The sequence below is a fragment of the Oryza sativa genome, chromosome 12 (genome assembly GCF_034140825.1).
Source record: "Oryza sativa Japonica Group chromosome 12, ASM3414082v1".
Taxonomy (NCBI): Eukaryota; Viridiplantae; Streptophyta; class Magnoliopsida; order Poales; family Poaceae; genus Oryza; species Oryza sativa.
The window spans coordinates 20,613,715-20,627,719 of NC_089046.1; the positions used below are offsets into that span (position 1 = coordinate 20,613,715).

Below are 14,005 nucleotides of genomic sequence, written 5' to 3' on the forward strand. Positions count from 1 at the left end.
CTTCGTCTGGGTGGAAGCCCCCTATTGTGGCAACCAACCGTCCCGCCGCGCCTAGCAATTTCAACAGGCTGGTTGCGATTCAGAACCACACCCCTACACCAACTCTGGCTACCCCTGGAGCCAAGAAGAATGTGGACTGCTTCAACTGCGGGGAGTATGGGCACTACGCCAACAACTGCCCTCATCCACGCAAAACTCCTGTCCGTACTGGTGCTAATGCAATGACTATTCGTGGAACTACTACCCCTGCTGCCGGACGAGGTCTATTCAAGACTCCGCAAACTAACAGGACCGCTACCGGATTTGGACGCGGACAAGTGAACCATGTCCAAGCGGAAGAGGCCCAGGAAAATCAGGGCGTACTAATGGGTATGTTCTCTATCAATTCTACCCCGGTTTCATAATGTAAGTCTATATTCATTAACATCTATATGATTGTAGGCAATGCTAGAATGACTTACATTATGAAACAGAGGAAGTACTTCTATTGCATAACTAAGTTACTTCTGTTGCATGTAATTACTTCTACTACAGAAAGTTACTTCTATTGCATAGCTAAGTTACTTCTATTGTATAGCTAAGTTACTTCTACAATTTAAATACATTACTTTTAAATTAATAAAATATTTGAATATATCCAATATGGATCTTGCATTATCACATATTTTATGTAGAGTATAATGATGCAAATATATCTTGAAAATAATACGTGATTTAAAATATATAAGTTATTAAAGAGCTTAAATCTAAATGTAATTTATGCATATGATAAAAGTAACTTACATATATAATAAAAGTAATTTATAACATATATATATATATATATATATATATATATATATATCAGAATATAATCATGTAAGATCTTGTTGTAAAGATTTAATTGCAACGAACACAACAGTATAATCGGATTATAAATCAGATAAGTAATTTAAGAGAAACTTCTCTAAGAAGAAAAAAATACATAGATATTAAGTGTAGTAGTAGCTTTTTTTTTTGAAAGAAGAGTGTCTCTTTTTAGTACTATCCAGCTAGCATTCTCAGTCTAGCTATGTCCATCTTCTCTTTGTCCCTTTCCAGTGGTCCCCATTTATGCATGTACAACACAATTTAGAAAGGTAACATCGGTATCACAGGTGTGGGATAGTGATACACATATAATAGTGTTTATATAATAATAGCGTTATGCTTGGTTCATATCTCGTATATTTTCACAGCACGAATCTTGGAGGGGATCAAGTGAGATACAGAAATTGATTGTAACCAAGCGAAAAATTTGGCGACAGTATTTTAGCAGTCGGAAATGCGAGCATCCATGTAAATTAATACGGATGAACAAATTTCATTATAAATAACCTAACCAGTTGAACTATGCTCGATTCGTATGATTGCATACCAATTAACTATAATATGCAAAGTGAAATTTATACCAGTGATTAGAAAAAGGCCAGGTAACAGTTGGACGGGGATGGTGCGAAAGACTTCTACAGAAGGGAGCTCGAGGCGATTATCTTCTCCCCGGCGATCAGCCGGTGGCCAAAGCTCACACTGACTGACATAATAATACACACACTCTCACTCATCTTAAACTAATAGAGCAAATGACAATTGTCTATCAAACTCTAAAGCATATTGAAACAATGAATAACTAACCAAATTATTTTTGTTAGAGAAAAAGCTAGCATTCCCCTGCTTTTGATCGACTAACAAAATTAATCCTTTCTACATGGAAATAATATATATGTTGTGCCCAGCTTTTTATCGTCAAGGATTAAAATTGCCTTCGATGCACTTCTTATTCCTTGGTATGCCTTTCCCGTGTCCACTTAAACTTCGTACCACCATTGAACCTATGAACACCAAATTCCCAAGCACAAGGTTCCCCAATACCCTTGGTAACAAGGCATGTCAAATTGATAATCTTTGCCTTCCACCCGACGACGATGAAATAAATATTCGTAGTCAAGCTCCACGGTCATCGTATCAAGAGACGGTGAACTCGCGAACAATAGTTGTATGAGGCTTATTTGATCATCCAATGATGCAAACTTACGGATATCTACCACTCTTAGATTCTTCAATGATATCATTTGGTCTTCCCAATCCTCTGGCTGGTGACAAGGCAGCCTGATTTTAAACAATACAAGTCATACTGCAATAACACCAGTACAGAAAACAATATATATGTTAGTCATTTCAAGTTTGATTAGACGGTAGAAATCCTCTTTTATAGAAGATTCATATAAGAGCTAAATCTTACATACCCATAGTGAATAATCAATGTGAAGGTATTGAATATTGTTGCACTTAACGATGAACTTGGCTAGACTAGCTCGGTAGCTCCTACGGCATGCCCGTCGAAAATCGAACTCACTTTTATTGTCAAACTTGTGACACTGGGAAGTTGTGGTACATCCTTTATGGTGTCCTCGTGACCTGCATGCCACAATCATATTTTAATCAAAACTATAGTGTTATTGCAAACGAGAAAATTATAGGATATCTATACTTTCTATATATTTGGTACCCACTAAAACTAAAGCTCAACATGCAAGCATGCCACATCTTCACTCACTAGCAATTACTATTCTAGCCTATTTTAAATCTCATACAAGCATGACATATCATCTACAATATTGTATTATAGAGATCAACAAGTATGTGTCAAATCATCTTCCTCACATTATTTTCTCAACATTTAAACTTTCATCATTTCATCAATATTTTAACATATACTCATTCGTTAATCTCACAGCAAAGCGCGGGGTATCACCTAGTTAGTACTAATATATACTACCATGTCGAGCTACAAATTTAACCCGTCAAATTAATAGAGAGGCCATTAATGACGGTTTTGGTCATGAGGGCCAATCTTCAATGGGGAATTTTTTCAGACCGTCATGTGTATATATGATGGGTCATTGGCCTCCGTCAAAGATGCCTGGTTGTGTACTTGTGTACTAGTGATATATATATATGTATAGAAGCAATGCACATAATGAAAACGACGATAGTTTTCTTTTATAAGTGGGACACGGATATTACTTCATCTTTTTATAAGAGATGCGGCGCTGATTCATGGTTCATGCTGCATATGGAAGATAAATTAAGAGATACTATAGTGTGTATTATGTTACCTTAATTTATCTAGTATGCCGTCCGTTTTACAATATAAGACTTTCTATCATTGTCTATATTTATATAGATGTTAATGAATCTAAACACATATATGTATAGATTCATTAATAACTATATAAATGTGTGCAATGCTAGACAGTTTTACATTGTGAAACGGATGGAGTAGAATATAACGTTATACAAAGAAGCATAGCAATGTGCGTACCTTCGTCCACATAAATATCTAGTTTCACCCCTAGGTGAACCACGGCGTTGCAGTTCTTGAGGAGCCAGACGGCGGCGGCATTAGCATCGTACTGATCGTCGCCTCCGCCGCCGCCGAACGACATGAGCCGGAGCTTCTTGATGCGCCGGACGGCCGCCGCGCCGTCGAACTCCAGCCGCTCCGGGTCCACGAGGCTCTCGCACGAGAACACCTCCAGCCTCGCCGCCGAGATGGCCATGGCGGAGGAATCGGAATAGGGCAGGCGGCTGCAGTCGCCGACGCGGCTGCAGCCGGAGCCCCGGCGCGTCCACGTCGAGCCATCGCAGGTCGGGCAGATGCACCAGCCGGAGCTCCTCGAGCGCGGCGGCCGCGTCGAGGCGCAGTGTGGCGACGCCGCCTACGTGCCTGAGGCTCAGCCTCCGCAGCCGCGGGCAGCAGGGTGACGAGAGCAAGTGGCCGAGCCGGAGGTCGCCGCCGTCGTCGTCGATGATGGCGTGCTGGAGCGTCAGCTCGGTGAGGGCGCGGAACGCGCCGGCGACTGCGGCGGCCGGGACACTGGCGGTGGCGTATCCGAGGGTCAGGCTCATCGTCTCCGCTCTCGTCGAGCGTGGCAACTCGACGACGACGACCTCCTCATCTGCCGGCGCCGCCGCCTCGCCGTCGTCGGTCACCGACGTCGCTGCTGTGTCGGCGGCTTGCGACCTCGCCTCTCCTCTTCTCGGCGTTCTCGCCGCCACTGGCGCCACCAGCGGCAACTCGAGGATGAAGCTCCCCTTCACATGGCGCTCGGCGAAGCGGAGCCACCCGTCGACGCGCGACAGCGTGATGTCGGCTTCATGGCGATGGTCGTGGAAGTAGTACCTCCTCACCACGCCGTAAATACACAAACAGTTGTGTTCGGAGCTGTACACCAGGGAGATCTCCATGACATCGACTTCGTCGCTGCCCTCGCCGGCGGCGGCGCGCCGCGCGAGGAGTGTGGCGTCCACGGCGGCGATGAGCCGCCGGGCAGCGTCACGACGAGAGACGGCGAACTTCTCCTGGTCGAGCTCGCCGTGCTCATCCGCGAAGGAGCCCGGCCCGACGGCGAAGAGGCCAGAGGCGGCTGTCACCGGTACTGTACCAGGTCCGACAATGCCTACGGCAAGTAATCCAGTGAAGACGCGACCAGCAAGAGAACGCATGCCTAATGTAAGAGTAACTGGGCCGGAATGGGCTTAGGTCCAGAATGTAAACGTGCGAGTATATAAGCACGAGTGAGCAGAGGGGAAAAGGCATCGAACAAGTGAACAGAAAAACTATTCCTCCCTAACTACTGCATCTTCCCCTGCTCCAAGTTCTCTCTGTTCCTCCCCTTCTTCCTACCCCTTCTCTCTGTTCGAATCTGCTCCTCTAATCCCAAAACTCCCAAATTCGCAAGCAGATTCGTAACAATAGGTATCAGAGCCATCCATCCTGGAGTACCTCGACAAACCTAGATACCATTCCCGTGCGCAACTCAAGTCCCAAGAGATGGAGCAGCAATTGGCGGAACTCGCGGCGGCCATGGCGACAATCCAGAAGCAGAATACCGCCATCCAAGCTTCGATGGGATCCTTGGAGGAAATCAAGCCTATGGTGGTGGAACTCGCGAGCTGGAAGCCAGCGGTGGACAAGGCCATGACGGAGATGCGGGACGACCTCGGCGACCTGCGTCAGCAAGTGGAGCGGATATCCCGCAATCCGATTCTCGCCGTCAAGCCAGCGGATCTGCCCCCTCTTCTACCCACGCCGACGGTGCCTCAAATCTCGGTGCCGAAGGAGGAGGAGACGGCTTCCAAAGGGGCGGACGCGAGTCCAGGGCCGTTAGGCCATGGCGTTGCAACGATGAATCGGGGGAAGGCGTCTGGAGATGATTTCTCTCCAACGTCTCTCCCGGCCAAGGGTACGTGTCAATTTCAGTCTCCATCTCGTGTTCCTTTCGAATTCGGGGAGAGTTCGAATTGAGTTTTTGCTTCGGGGTTCCATGGGGGTAATGCTAGAGTAGATTGCCCACAGTTTGAAGGAGAGAACCCTAGAGCCTGGAAAATGAAATGCGAAACCTATTTCCGAGTGAGTGGGATTAGCCCGGATGTGTGGGTTGGGGTTGCTGCTTTGCAATTTTCGGGAAGTGCTCTTGTGTGGTTGCAATCCACCAATACTCATGTGGAATTGATGGGGTGGAATGATTTCTCTGAGGCTGTTTGTGCTAAGTTCGGGAGGGAGGAATTTCAGAGTCTCATTAGACAGTTCAAGAGGCTTAGGCAGGAGGGAACCATTCTTAGTTATGTAGAAAAATTCAATGAGCTTATGCATCAACTCTATGCTCATCACCCGTCCTGGAATTCAGTATTCTTCATTACTGAATTCCTTGATGGACTGAAACCTGAAGTTAGCTCAGCAGTAATTTTACATCGTCCAAACGATTTGGATACTGCTGTGGACCTTGCTTGTTTACAGGAAGAGGTGTTGGAAGCGGGACGACGGGATTCGCATCGGATTGATGGAGGTTTTTCTCATCGGACCGGACAACGCCCTGTGGGGAATGTTGCTTTTACTCCTGGGCGAGCTGGTGGGCGAGTTGATGACAGAACTCAGCCTCTGGAGGATCGAGTGGCAGCACTACGTGCTTATCGCAAGGCTAAGGGATTGTGTCACACTTGTGGGGAAAAATGGAGTAGGGAACATAAGTGTGGGCCAACTGTGCAGTTACATGTTGTGGAGGAGTTACTCGACCTGCTTGAGGAACCGGATGGGGAAGCCAAATCCGCTGGAACTGATGAGCTAACAGAAAAGGCTTCTGAAACTGTTAGCGAAGTCTGTCAGATATCTAAAGAAGCTATGCTAGGGACTGAATCTTCTGGAACTTTGAGGCTGCAAGGATTAATACAACAGTATGAGATAATGATGCTTGTAGACTCTGGCAGCACTCATAGCTTTATATCTGAAGAAATGGCAAGCAAGATAAGAGGCAATCAGAAAACTGTGCAAGCTTTTCGAGTTCGGGTTGCTGATGGGGGAATACTCCAATGTAACAAAGAAATGCAGAATTGTCTTTGGCTGGTTCAGGGTGTTTCTTTTCAGAACAACCTGAAGGTGTTACCTCTCGGAAGTTATGATGTGATACTTGGAATGGATTGGCTTGAGCAACACAGTCCTATGCAAATTGATTGAAGGGCTAAGACTCTGAGATTCAAACATGCACAAAAGGATGTTTGTTTGCGAGGTGTTCGAGCTGATACCAGCAGCTGTACATCTCTATCTGTCAATCAAGTTCAAGGACTGATTCATCGGGAAGCTGTGATGCAAGTGGTTGAGTTGTGTTCTCTGATCAATGAAACAGATAATACAGAAGTACCTCAGGCTGTCGATTAGTTGTTGAAAGAATTTGTCCATGTCTTTGATGAGCCAAAAGGTTTACCACCGGCCAGAGTATTTGACCATTCAATTCCTTTACTGCCAGGAGCAAAACCTGTTAACTTGCGACCTTATTGATATAATCCAGCTCAAAAAGATGAGATTGAACGGCAAGTTGCGGATATGCTCCAACAGGGAATCATACAACCCAGCTCTAGTCCTTTTTCATCACCTGTTCTGCTGGTGCTTAAGAAGGACCTTACTTGGCGATTCTGTATTGACTACCGCCATCTCAATGCAATTACAGTCAAGAATCGATATCCTTTGCCAATTATCGATGAGTTGCTTGATGAATTAGCGGGATCCTGTTTATTCACGAGTTTCGATTTAAGAGCTGGCTATCATCAGATCCGGATGCGCCCAGAAGATGAGCACAAAACAGCGTTTAAGACGCACAATGGACACTACGAATTCAGGGTTATGTCCTACGGCCTTACCAGTGCCCCGGCTACCTTCCAAGTACTGATGAATCAGATCTTAGCTCCATTGCTTCGCAAAGGAGTGCTGGTGTTCACAGATGACATCTTAATCTATAGTCAAAATTTGGATGACCATGTAGCTTTGTTGCGACGGGTGTTTCAATTGCTAACTGATCATCAACTTAAGGTCAAGAGAAGCAAATGCTCGTTCGCCCGTGCAAGTTTACCATATCTTGGGCATGTTATTAGTGCAGAAGGTGTGGCCACTGACTCGAAGAATATTCAAGCGGTGCACAACTGGGCAGTACCCTGTAATGTGAAGGAAGTGCGAGGATTTTTGGGTCTTGCAGGGTACTACCGGAAGTTTGTACACTCTTTTGGTATTATCAGCAGGCCCCTTACTGATCTGCTAAAGAAGAATGTGGTGTTTGTTTGGACGTCGGAGCATCAAGCGTCTTTTGATGCCTTGAAGGAAGCTCTAGTTTCTGCTCCTGTCCTAGCACTACCGGATTTCTCCAAAGTTTTTGAAATTGAGACCGATGCGTCTGATAAGGGTGTTGGCGCTGTGTTGATGCAAGCTGGCCATCCGTTAGCCTTTCTCAGTAAATCTTTGGGGCCTCGAAATCAAGGGCTGTCCACTTACGAGAAGGAGTGCTTGGCGATTCTCCTCGCTGTGGAACAATAGCGCTCTTACTTGCAGTTTGGAGAGTTTATAATCCGTACTGACCAGCGCAGTTTGATTCATTTGGATGATCAGAGATTAGTAACACCTTGGCAACAGCGTGCTCTGACCAAACTGCTTGGTTTACAATACAGAATTGTCTATAAGAAGGGACTGGAAAATAAAGCTGCCGATGCTTTGTCACGCAATCAGTCAACCGATGTGTTTCAGCTCAGTGCGGTGTCTTCCTGCATTCCAGTTTGGTTGGCAGATGTGCAGCTGGGATATGCTCAGGATCAAGTATCCTCTCAACTGTTGACTAAACTCTCGTTTAAGTCCTGAGGCGCTCCCTGAGTACAGATTACAGAATGGCATTATCTACCATAAGGGAAGGATTTGGTTGGGTAACAATGTGGAGTTACAGACTAAAGTTCTGACTGCACTGCACAACGCAGCAATTGGGGGTCATTCTGGTACTCAGGCAACTTTCAGTCGAGTGAATAAGTTATTTGCTTGGCCTGGACTCAGAAAAGCTGTGCGCCAGTTTGTGTCGGCTTGTTCCATCTGTAAACAGGCCAAAGCAGAACGGGTTCGGTACCCAGGTTTCTTACAGCCTCTTCCAGTGCCCGAGCATGCTTGGCAAACAGTCTCGTTGGATTTCATTGAAGGCTTACCCAGCTCATCGGGTTTTGATTGTATACTTGTGGTGGTCGACAAATTCAGTAAGTATGCTCACTTTGTTGCTCTTGCTCATCCCTTCACAGCCTTCGACGTGGCTCTGGCCTACCTCAACAATGTCTACAAGATGCACGGATTGCCTCAGCATCTGATCTCTGATCGAGATCGTATCTTTACCAGTGCATTGTGGAAGGAACTCTTTCAGTTGGCCGACACTCAATTGCAAATGAGCTCTGCTTATCATCCTCAAACGGACGGACAGACCGAACGGGTTAATCAGTGCTTGGAAACCTTTTTGAGATGTTTTGTGCACGCTTGCCCAAAGAGGTGGTATCGTTGGCTTGCTTTGGCGGAATTCTGGTACAATACTGCCTTTCATTCGGCTCTGGACAAATCACCATTTGAGGTATTATATGGTCATTCTCCTCGGCATTTTGGTGTGTTCGATCGCTTTGAGTGTGCTGTTCCAGATTTGCAAGACTGGTTGAAGGAACGGGAAGTGATTACCAGTTTGCCGCGACAACATCTGTTACGAGCTCAGCAAAGTATGAAGTTACAGGCTGACAAGAAACGTTCTGATCGTGAGTTTGCAGTTGGTGACTGGGTGTTCCTGAAGGCACAGCCGCATGCTCAGTTCTCTATGACAGGACGTTCTAATCACAAATTGGCTTTCCGTTATTTTGGCCCCTTTCAGATCTTGGCGCGCATTGGAAGTGTGGCTTATCGCCTTCAACTACCGACAACTTGTGCTATTCACCCAGTAGTACATGTCTCACAGCTCCGTCAGGCTTCTTCACCAGCTCCTGACTCGTCGATTCAAGACCTGCCAGCGTTAACTGAAGATGAAGCGCTACCAGTCCAAATTCTTGCTCGTCGTGCAGTCAAGAAAGGCGCTGGAGCTGTGGAACAACTCAAGATTCGCTGGTCTGGTCAGACGTCCGCTGAAGCAACCTGGGAGGATGGTGCTGCACTGCGTGCGCGTTTCCCTGAAGCACCGGCTTGGGGACAAGCCGTTTCTGAAGAAGAGGGGAATGTCACCGGTACTGTACCAGGTCCGACAATGCCTACGGCAAGTAATCCAGTGAAGACGCGACCAGCAAGAGAACGCATGCCTAATGTAAGAGTAACTGGGCCGGAATGGACTTAGGTCCAGAATGTAAACGTGCGAGTATATAAGCACGAGTGAGCAGAGGGGAAAAGGCATCGAACAAGTGAACAGAAAAACTATTCCTCCCTAACTACTGCATCTTCCCCTGCTCCAAGTTCTCTCCTCTGTTCTTCCCCTTCTTCCTACCCCTTCTCTCTGTTCGAATCTGCTCCTCTAATCCCAAAACTCCCAAACTCGCAAGCAGATTCGTAACAGCGGCGCCACCGCTTCGACGGCATGGTGGCCCGCGCCACGTCTCTCGCCGACGGCAAGAAGCCGAGGATGTGAAGCAGCACGTCGTCGTTGAGCTCGCTGATGATGTCGGCGTCCACCGCCGGCGGCGTCACGTCGTGCGTGTTGTTGGATGAAGCCATGGATGATGGTGATTGAAACGAAAGCTTGCATGAAGCCATGAAATTTGTTGGTGTGAAATACATAGAGGGTCGAATCAAGCTCGGGATACATGGTCGAATCGGAGTCTCGATCGATCGATGCTAATTGCACTCCCAGTAGGGATTCGTTCTGTTATTGATAGTACTAGAAAGAAACACGCGCTACGCCGCGTGTGATATGAATTGATCAAAATGCACAAAGAGTCTGCTTGTCCTTCATATATAGAGTTGTGCATATATGGAGTGAAATAACCTTTGACCATCATCACAGTGTGCATTTATGATAATCAGGTTTTTCTACATAAGCACTATTACTCTATAATGTTGACCAAATTTGCAAACAAACTATACTGTAGACGAACCATTTAGAGAATACATATACATAATTTTATATAGGCAACATTTATCGAATTTAATCTAAAATCACAAAGAAATCTTATTATTAAAAAAGGAATGACATAAGTATTACAAAATACTGAAGAACCACAGTGTTAGACGTCTACTGGCGCGGTGAGAGAGGAGCGGTGGCATTTTGACTGGTTAGCACAGAACTTAGAACCGCGAAGATTGACCACAATAGAATCAATTTGTAACTATTATCCTTGTGAATATTTAATTAAGAGCAAAACACAATGACATTCCATAGCTTGTGAGTGGCTAACAGTAGTACGGTCCATTGTTAATAAAATTATTGGTAAGCTAATCATACAATCCAAGGAACTTCTCACAGAAAAACCAATAAGTTTGATAACAATATTGGCTGACGGGAATAAGTAGATAATTAAACAGAGCTAGGTAGATAATGAAGCAAGGGGAAAAGGATGTACAGTGATTGTTACAATAATATGATATTATTGCGTGGCAAAATGTCTCTCCATTGTAAGAAAAGGTGTGAAAAATGTACATGCAAAGAAATCCATATGTAGGAGACCTAAAGCTACCAAAATTTTGGATCACGAAATCTCCATGTCATGGTACTAAATAAATAATCCACCATGGGGCAACTGCAAATTATAAGTGCCCTATCAAGCGATCAAAACATATGTGGAACATTGTGAGAAATAGGCAGTAATTTGTATGTTTTATCAGAGGTTGTATAGACAAAAATGAGAGAACAACCACATGCAGAATTACATATAGCATTTTGTTTGGGCAAAACTGGAAGTCTCAAACAAAACTTACCTATGGATATGTTGTACCAATGAATGGATAACTCTTGTTTCATGTTGGAAACATGCAAATTGGGAGCTCTAGAATTAGTTTAGCTATTCATCATTAGCTCTGCAGGCACAAACTATTGATTCCCAGTAGGCTATACTATCCTACAGGTTCAGGAACACCACAATAAATAAAGGATTGAGCATATTACTGAAATAAAACAGAACATTAGCCTAGGTTCATCACTGAAACTCCAATGCAAGCACAAATAGTCCTTGAAGGGCATGCCATGTCAATTATGCAAAATGACAGACATTGCTAGAAATTCATATAGCATACCTTGGCAGTGGATTTTCTATAAAGCAAGAACTATTTTTTTAAAGAAGGAAAGCAAGGCAATACTATGCAACCATTGGAGTAAGGAGATGATGACAGCAAATTTCATTTACAAAGAATGCCAATATATATATGGCCATGTCCACAGGCCAACCGATGCTATCCACCTCCTCACCAATGCTAGTGCTATTATACTTGCAGAACGAACACACAGAGAGAAAGCAGCAGTAATAAAGTGAATTGCTAATTTTGTGTACCAATCATTCCTCCACTGATCTATTTTGCTAGTATGCGCATTGGTTTGCGTGTACATCATGAGAGTAGTATTACCAGCAATCAACCAAGAAATATAAAACCAATAATAATATCAAAATGTGCATGTTACATCTTGTGTGAGAGAGTTGGCAAATATGACATACCATGGCTAAAGCATGCCTTCTCCAGACCATACAAAAACACATGATACATGTCTACCTGCAGCTAATATTAACAGGTTAATTCCAGGGATAAGTGAATTTGTAAAAATCGAACAAAAAATAATTTATGACTAACCCATCATCCGATTGAGGGGGATGGTATTGTGGCTCTGTGAGATATAAACAGCTGTTGTTCATAAAAAGGAGAATAAATGTGAGAAGGAGAAAGGAGGCATAGCTGCTGACCTGGGGAAGGAGTAATGGAGGAGCACATTTGAACAGTGACCTTGGCTGGGAGATAGAAATGACCTTGAAGATTTTGAGGTCCGGGAGGCCCAAATCCATGGCGCATCATCGGCGAAACCTGACCTCCTGCTGTGCAAGCAGCACCATCGTCAACAATCTTTAGCCTAATTAGCCTAGGAACAGCGGCACATTTGGCATTGAGCAACCCGCAGAATATCAACTAATTAGGCTCAATTCATAGGATAACAACCCAAAAGCTAGTAAATGCAACCAGAGCAGTGAAGGGTCTGGGGAAGAACCACCACCACCTCATCCTGCCACTCCGTAATCTTCTGCATGTGCTAGCTGCATGACAGAATACATAAATCATTTCATTAGGCACCATGTTTGCTCCAAGATAGAACAAATTTTCAGTGCAAAGCGATCCTCTTTGGCACACACCTATTTGCAAAATATCAATCAAAGAGCACTAATTATTTCCCCCCCCCCAAAAAAAAAGAGCACTAATTATTTGCTCCAAAAACTCACCTGCAGACAATATGATAGTATTATGGTGGGCTATACAGGAGAGGCAACAGAGAGGACAGCTTCTTCTCATCCTAATCCTCCTCTACGCCATCGCCGTACCCAGTACACAGTCCAAACTCGAAACCCACATTTAAATCAATGTAATTGCTCGAACCACACGCCCGTTGATGAAAGGTGAAAACACAGGGAGCTAATCCACGCACGGACGCACCTAGCCGCAGGCTGCGCCAGTGACCCGTAGAACTCGATGCGTCGTCACCAAGCCGAAGACCTCCAAGAAACTGTTGCGGAGCCGCAGCAACCTCAAATCGCTGGGACCTCCAGCAGCAGCAGCCACAGCCAAATCCCTCAGCTAGAGGCTCCAACGACGCCGCTAGGTCCCCGACCTCGAGGCGATGTTGAAACCGCCGTTGAGCCCCTCCATCAAGCGCAGCCACGACCATACACTCGAGGGGAGCACTCTTAGATGACGGGTAAAACGACGGCGCTGGAAAGGCCTTGGAGGAGGAGGAGGAGTAGGAGCAGGAGGCGGAGGAGCATTGGCGCCGCGCCGCCGCCGGTCACAGAAGGGAGAAAGGAGATCCCAACTGCTCCTACCACATTCTTCTACTGGAGTGGCCCCTGAGCAAGAACCCGCATCAAGTGGGGCGAAGAGGGAGAGAAGAAGAAAAGGGCTATGACGCTGGCTTACCTCCGTCGTCTTTGGGTAGCCGGATACATCGGCGAGCCAGCCGATGGTCCCGAGGCGGATTTGGCGCCGCACAGACCGGGGCAGAGATGCGGCTCGCAGCGGGCGACGGATGCGGGGTCGCGGCCGCGGCCGGGGTGTGCCTCGCTCCAGGCGGTGGTGTCCCTCCCGACTCCCCTTCTCCTCCCCAGCCTCCTCTTAACGGATCTGGCGGCTCATTGGGAGTTAGCGGTGGTGGCAGCACGGTAGAGGAGAAGGGAGTTGCGGCGGCGACGGCGACGGCGACGGCGACGACGCTTGCGAGCGGAGGTTGGCGTCTTGGCGCCGGATCCGCCGGTGAGGAGACCGGGGTCACCGGATCTGACGGCCCCGGCCTCCTTACTAGGAGATCCGACGGCTCATTGGGAGGGAGCGGCGGCGGCAGCACGGTAGAGAAGAGGGAGCTGCGGCGGCGACGGCGCACGCGAGCGGAGGAGGCGGGCGAACCGACGTGAATTCTTTCGAAATAGGATCTTTTAATATTTTAGTTTGTAAATAGAGTTTTGATGGCAAATTCTC

The 14,005-nt window shown here is 46.2% G+C and overlaps 2 protein-coding genes and 1 pseudogene across 50 annotated transcripts; 1 reads left to right on the top strand and 2 right to left on the bottom strand.

Annotated features, from left to right (window-relative positions):
• Nucleotides 1–2,049: 2,049 nt before the first annotated feature.
• On the bottom strand, nucleotides 2,050–4,623 carry LOC136354589 (uncharacterized; annotated as a pseudogene).
• A 232-nt stretch (nucleotides 4,624–4,855) lies between these two features.
• On the top strand, nucleotides 4,856–9,683 carry LOC112937443 (transposon Tf2-1 polyprotein). Its single transcript, XM_066306088.1, has 4 exons — nucleotides 4,856–5,267; nucleotides 5,370–6,392; nucleotides 6,867–7,785; nucleotides 8,195–9,683. Exons 1-4 carry the CDS (start codon nucleotides 4,856–4,858, stop codon nucleotides 9,681–9,683), a joined length of 3,843 nt encoding a protein of 1,280 aa, XP_066162185.1.
• Nucleotides 9,684–10,739: 1,056 nt separating this feature from the next.
• Nucleotides 10,740–13,964, bottom strand: LOC4352356 (uncharacterized). 49 transcript variants are annotated; one of them, XR_010738394.1, is made up of 7 exons: nucleotides 12,971–13,313; nucleotides 12,482–12,576; nucleotides 12,232–12,357; nucleotides 12,122–12,155; nucleotides 11,989–12,043; nucleotides 11,258–11,397; nucleotides 10,740–11,079 (listed from the first exon to the last, which is right to left on the bottom strand). XR_010738394.1 is itself a non-coding variant. In XM_066306262.1 (6 exons), exons 1-6 carry the CDS (start codon nucleotides 13,200–13,202, stop codon nucleotides 11,393–11,395), a joined length of 465 nt encoding a protein of 154 aa, XP_066162359.1. In that variant the 5' UTR covers nucleotides 13,203–13,346; the 3' UTR covers nucleotides 10,850–11,392. The 49 variants fall into 49 exon arrangements, 7 of the variants coding, with proteins under 7 accessions (XP_066162359.1, XP_066162363.1, XP_066162361.1 ...); XR_010738402.1 differs by lacking the exon at nucleotides 12,971–13,313 and adding an exon at nucleotides 13,451–13,964 and having other exon boundaries at nucleotides 10,850–11,097; nucleotides 12,122–12,172; nucleotides 12,295–12,357; nucleotides 12,503–12,576; XR_010738379.1 differs by lacking the exon at nucleotides 12,971–13,313 and adding an exon at nucleotides 13,451–13,964 and having other exon boundaries at nucleotides 10,850–11,097; nucleotides 12,503–12,576.
• Nucleotides 13,965–14,005: the final 41 nt, after the last annotated feature.

What these genes read in the sequence shown, in the direction of transcription:
- LOC112937443 (XM_066306088.1), top strand. Translation starts at nt 4,856, where the DNA reads ATGGAGCAGCAATTGGCGGAACTCGCGGCGGCCATGGCGACAATCCAG. An exon ending in AACGTCTCTCCCGGCCAAGG is followed by an intron (nt 5,268 to 5,369) that starts GTACGTGTCAAT and finishes ATGCTAGAGTAG; the next exon opens with ATTGCCCACAGTTTGAAGGA. An exon ending in TGATGGGGGAATACTCCAAT is followed by an intron (nt 6,393 to 6,866) that starts GTAACAAAGAAA and finishes GATATAATCCAG; the next exon opens with CTCAAAAAGATGAGATTGAA.
- LOC4352356 (XM_066306262.1), bottom strand. Translation starts at nt 13,202, where the DNA reads ATGGTCGTGGCTGCGCTTGATGGAGGGGCTCAACGGCGGTTTCAACAT. An exon ending in ATTTCTATCTCCCAGCCAAG is followed by an intron (nt 12,173 to 12,271) that starts GTCACTGTTCAA and finishes TATGAACAACAG; the next exon opens with CTGTTTATATCTCACAGAGC. An exon ending in CCCCCTCAATCGGATGATGG is followed by an intron (nt 12,040 to 12,121) that starts GTTAGTCATAAA and finishes AGCTGCAGGTAG; the next exon opens with ACATGTATCATGTGTTTTTG.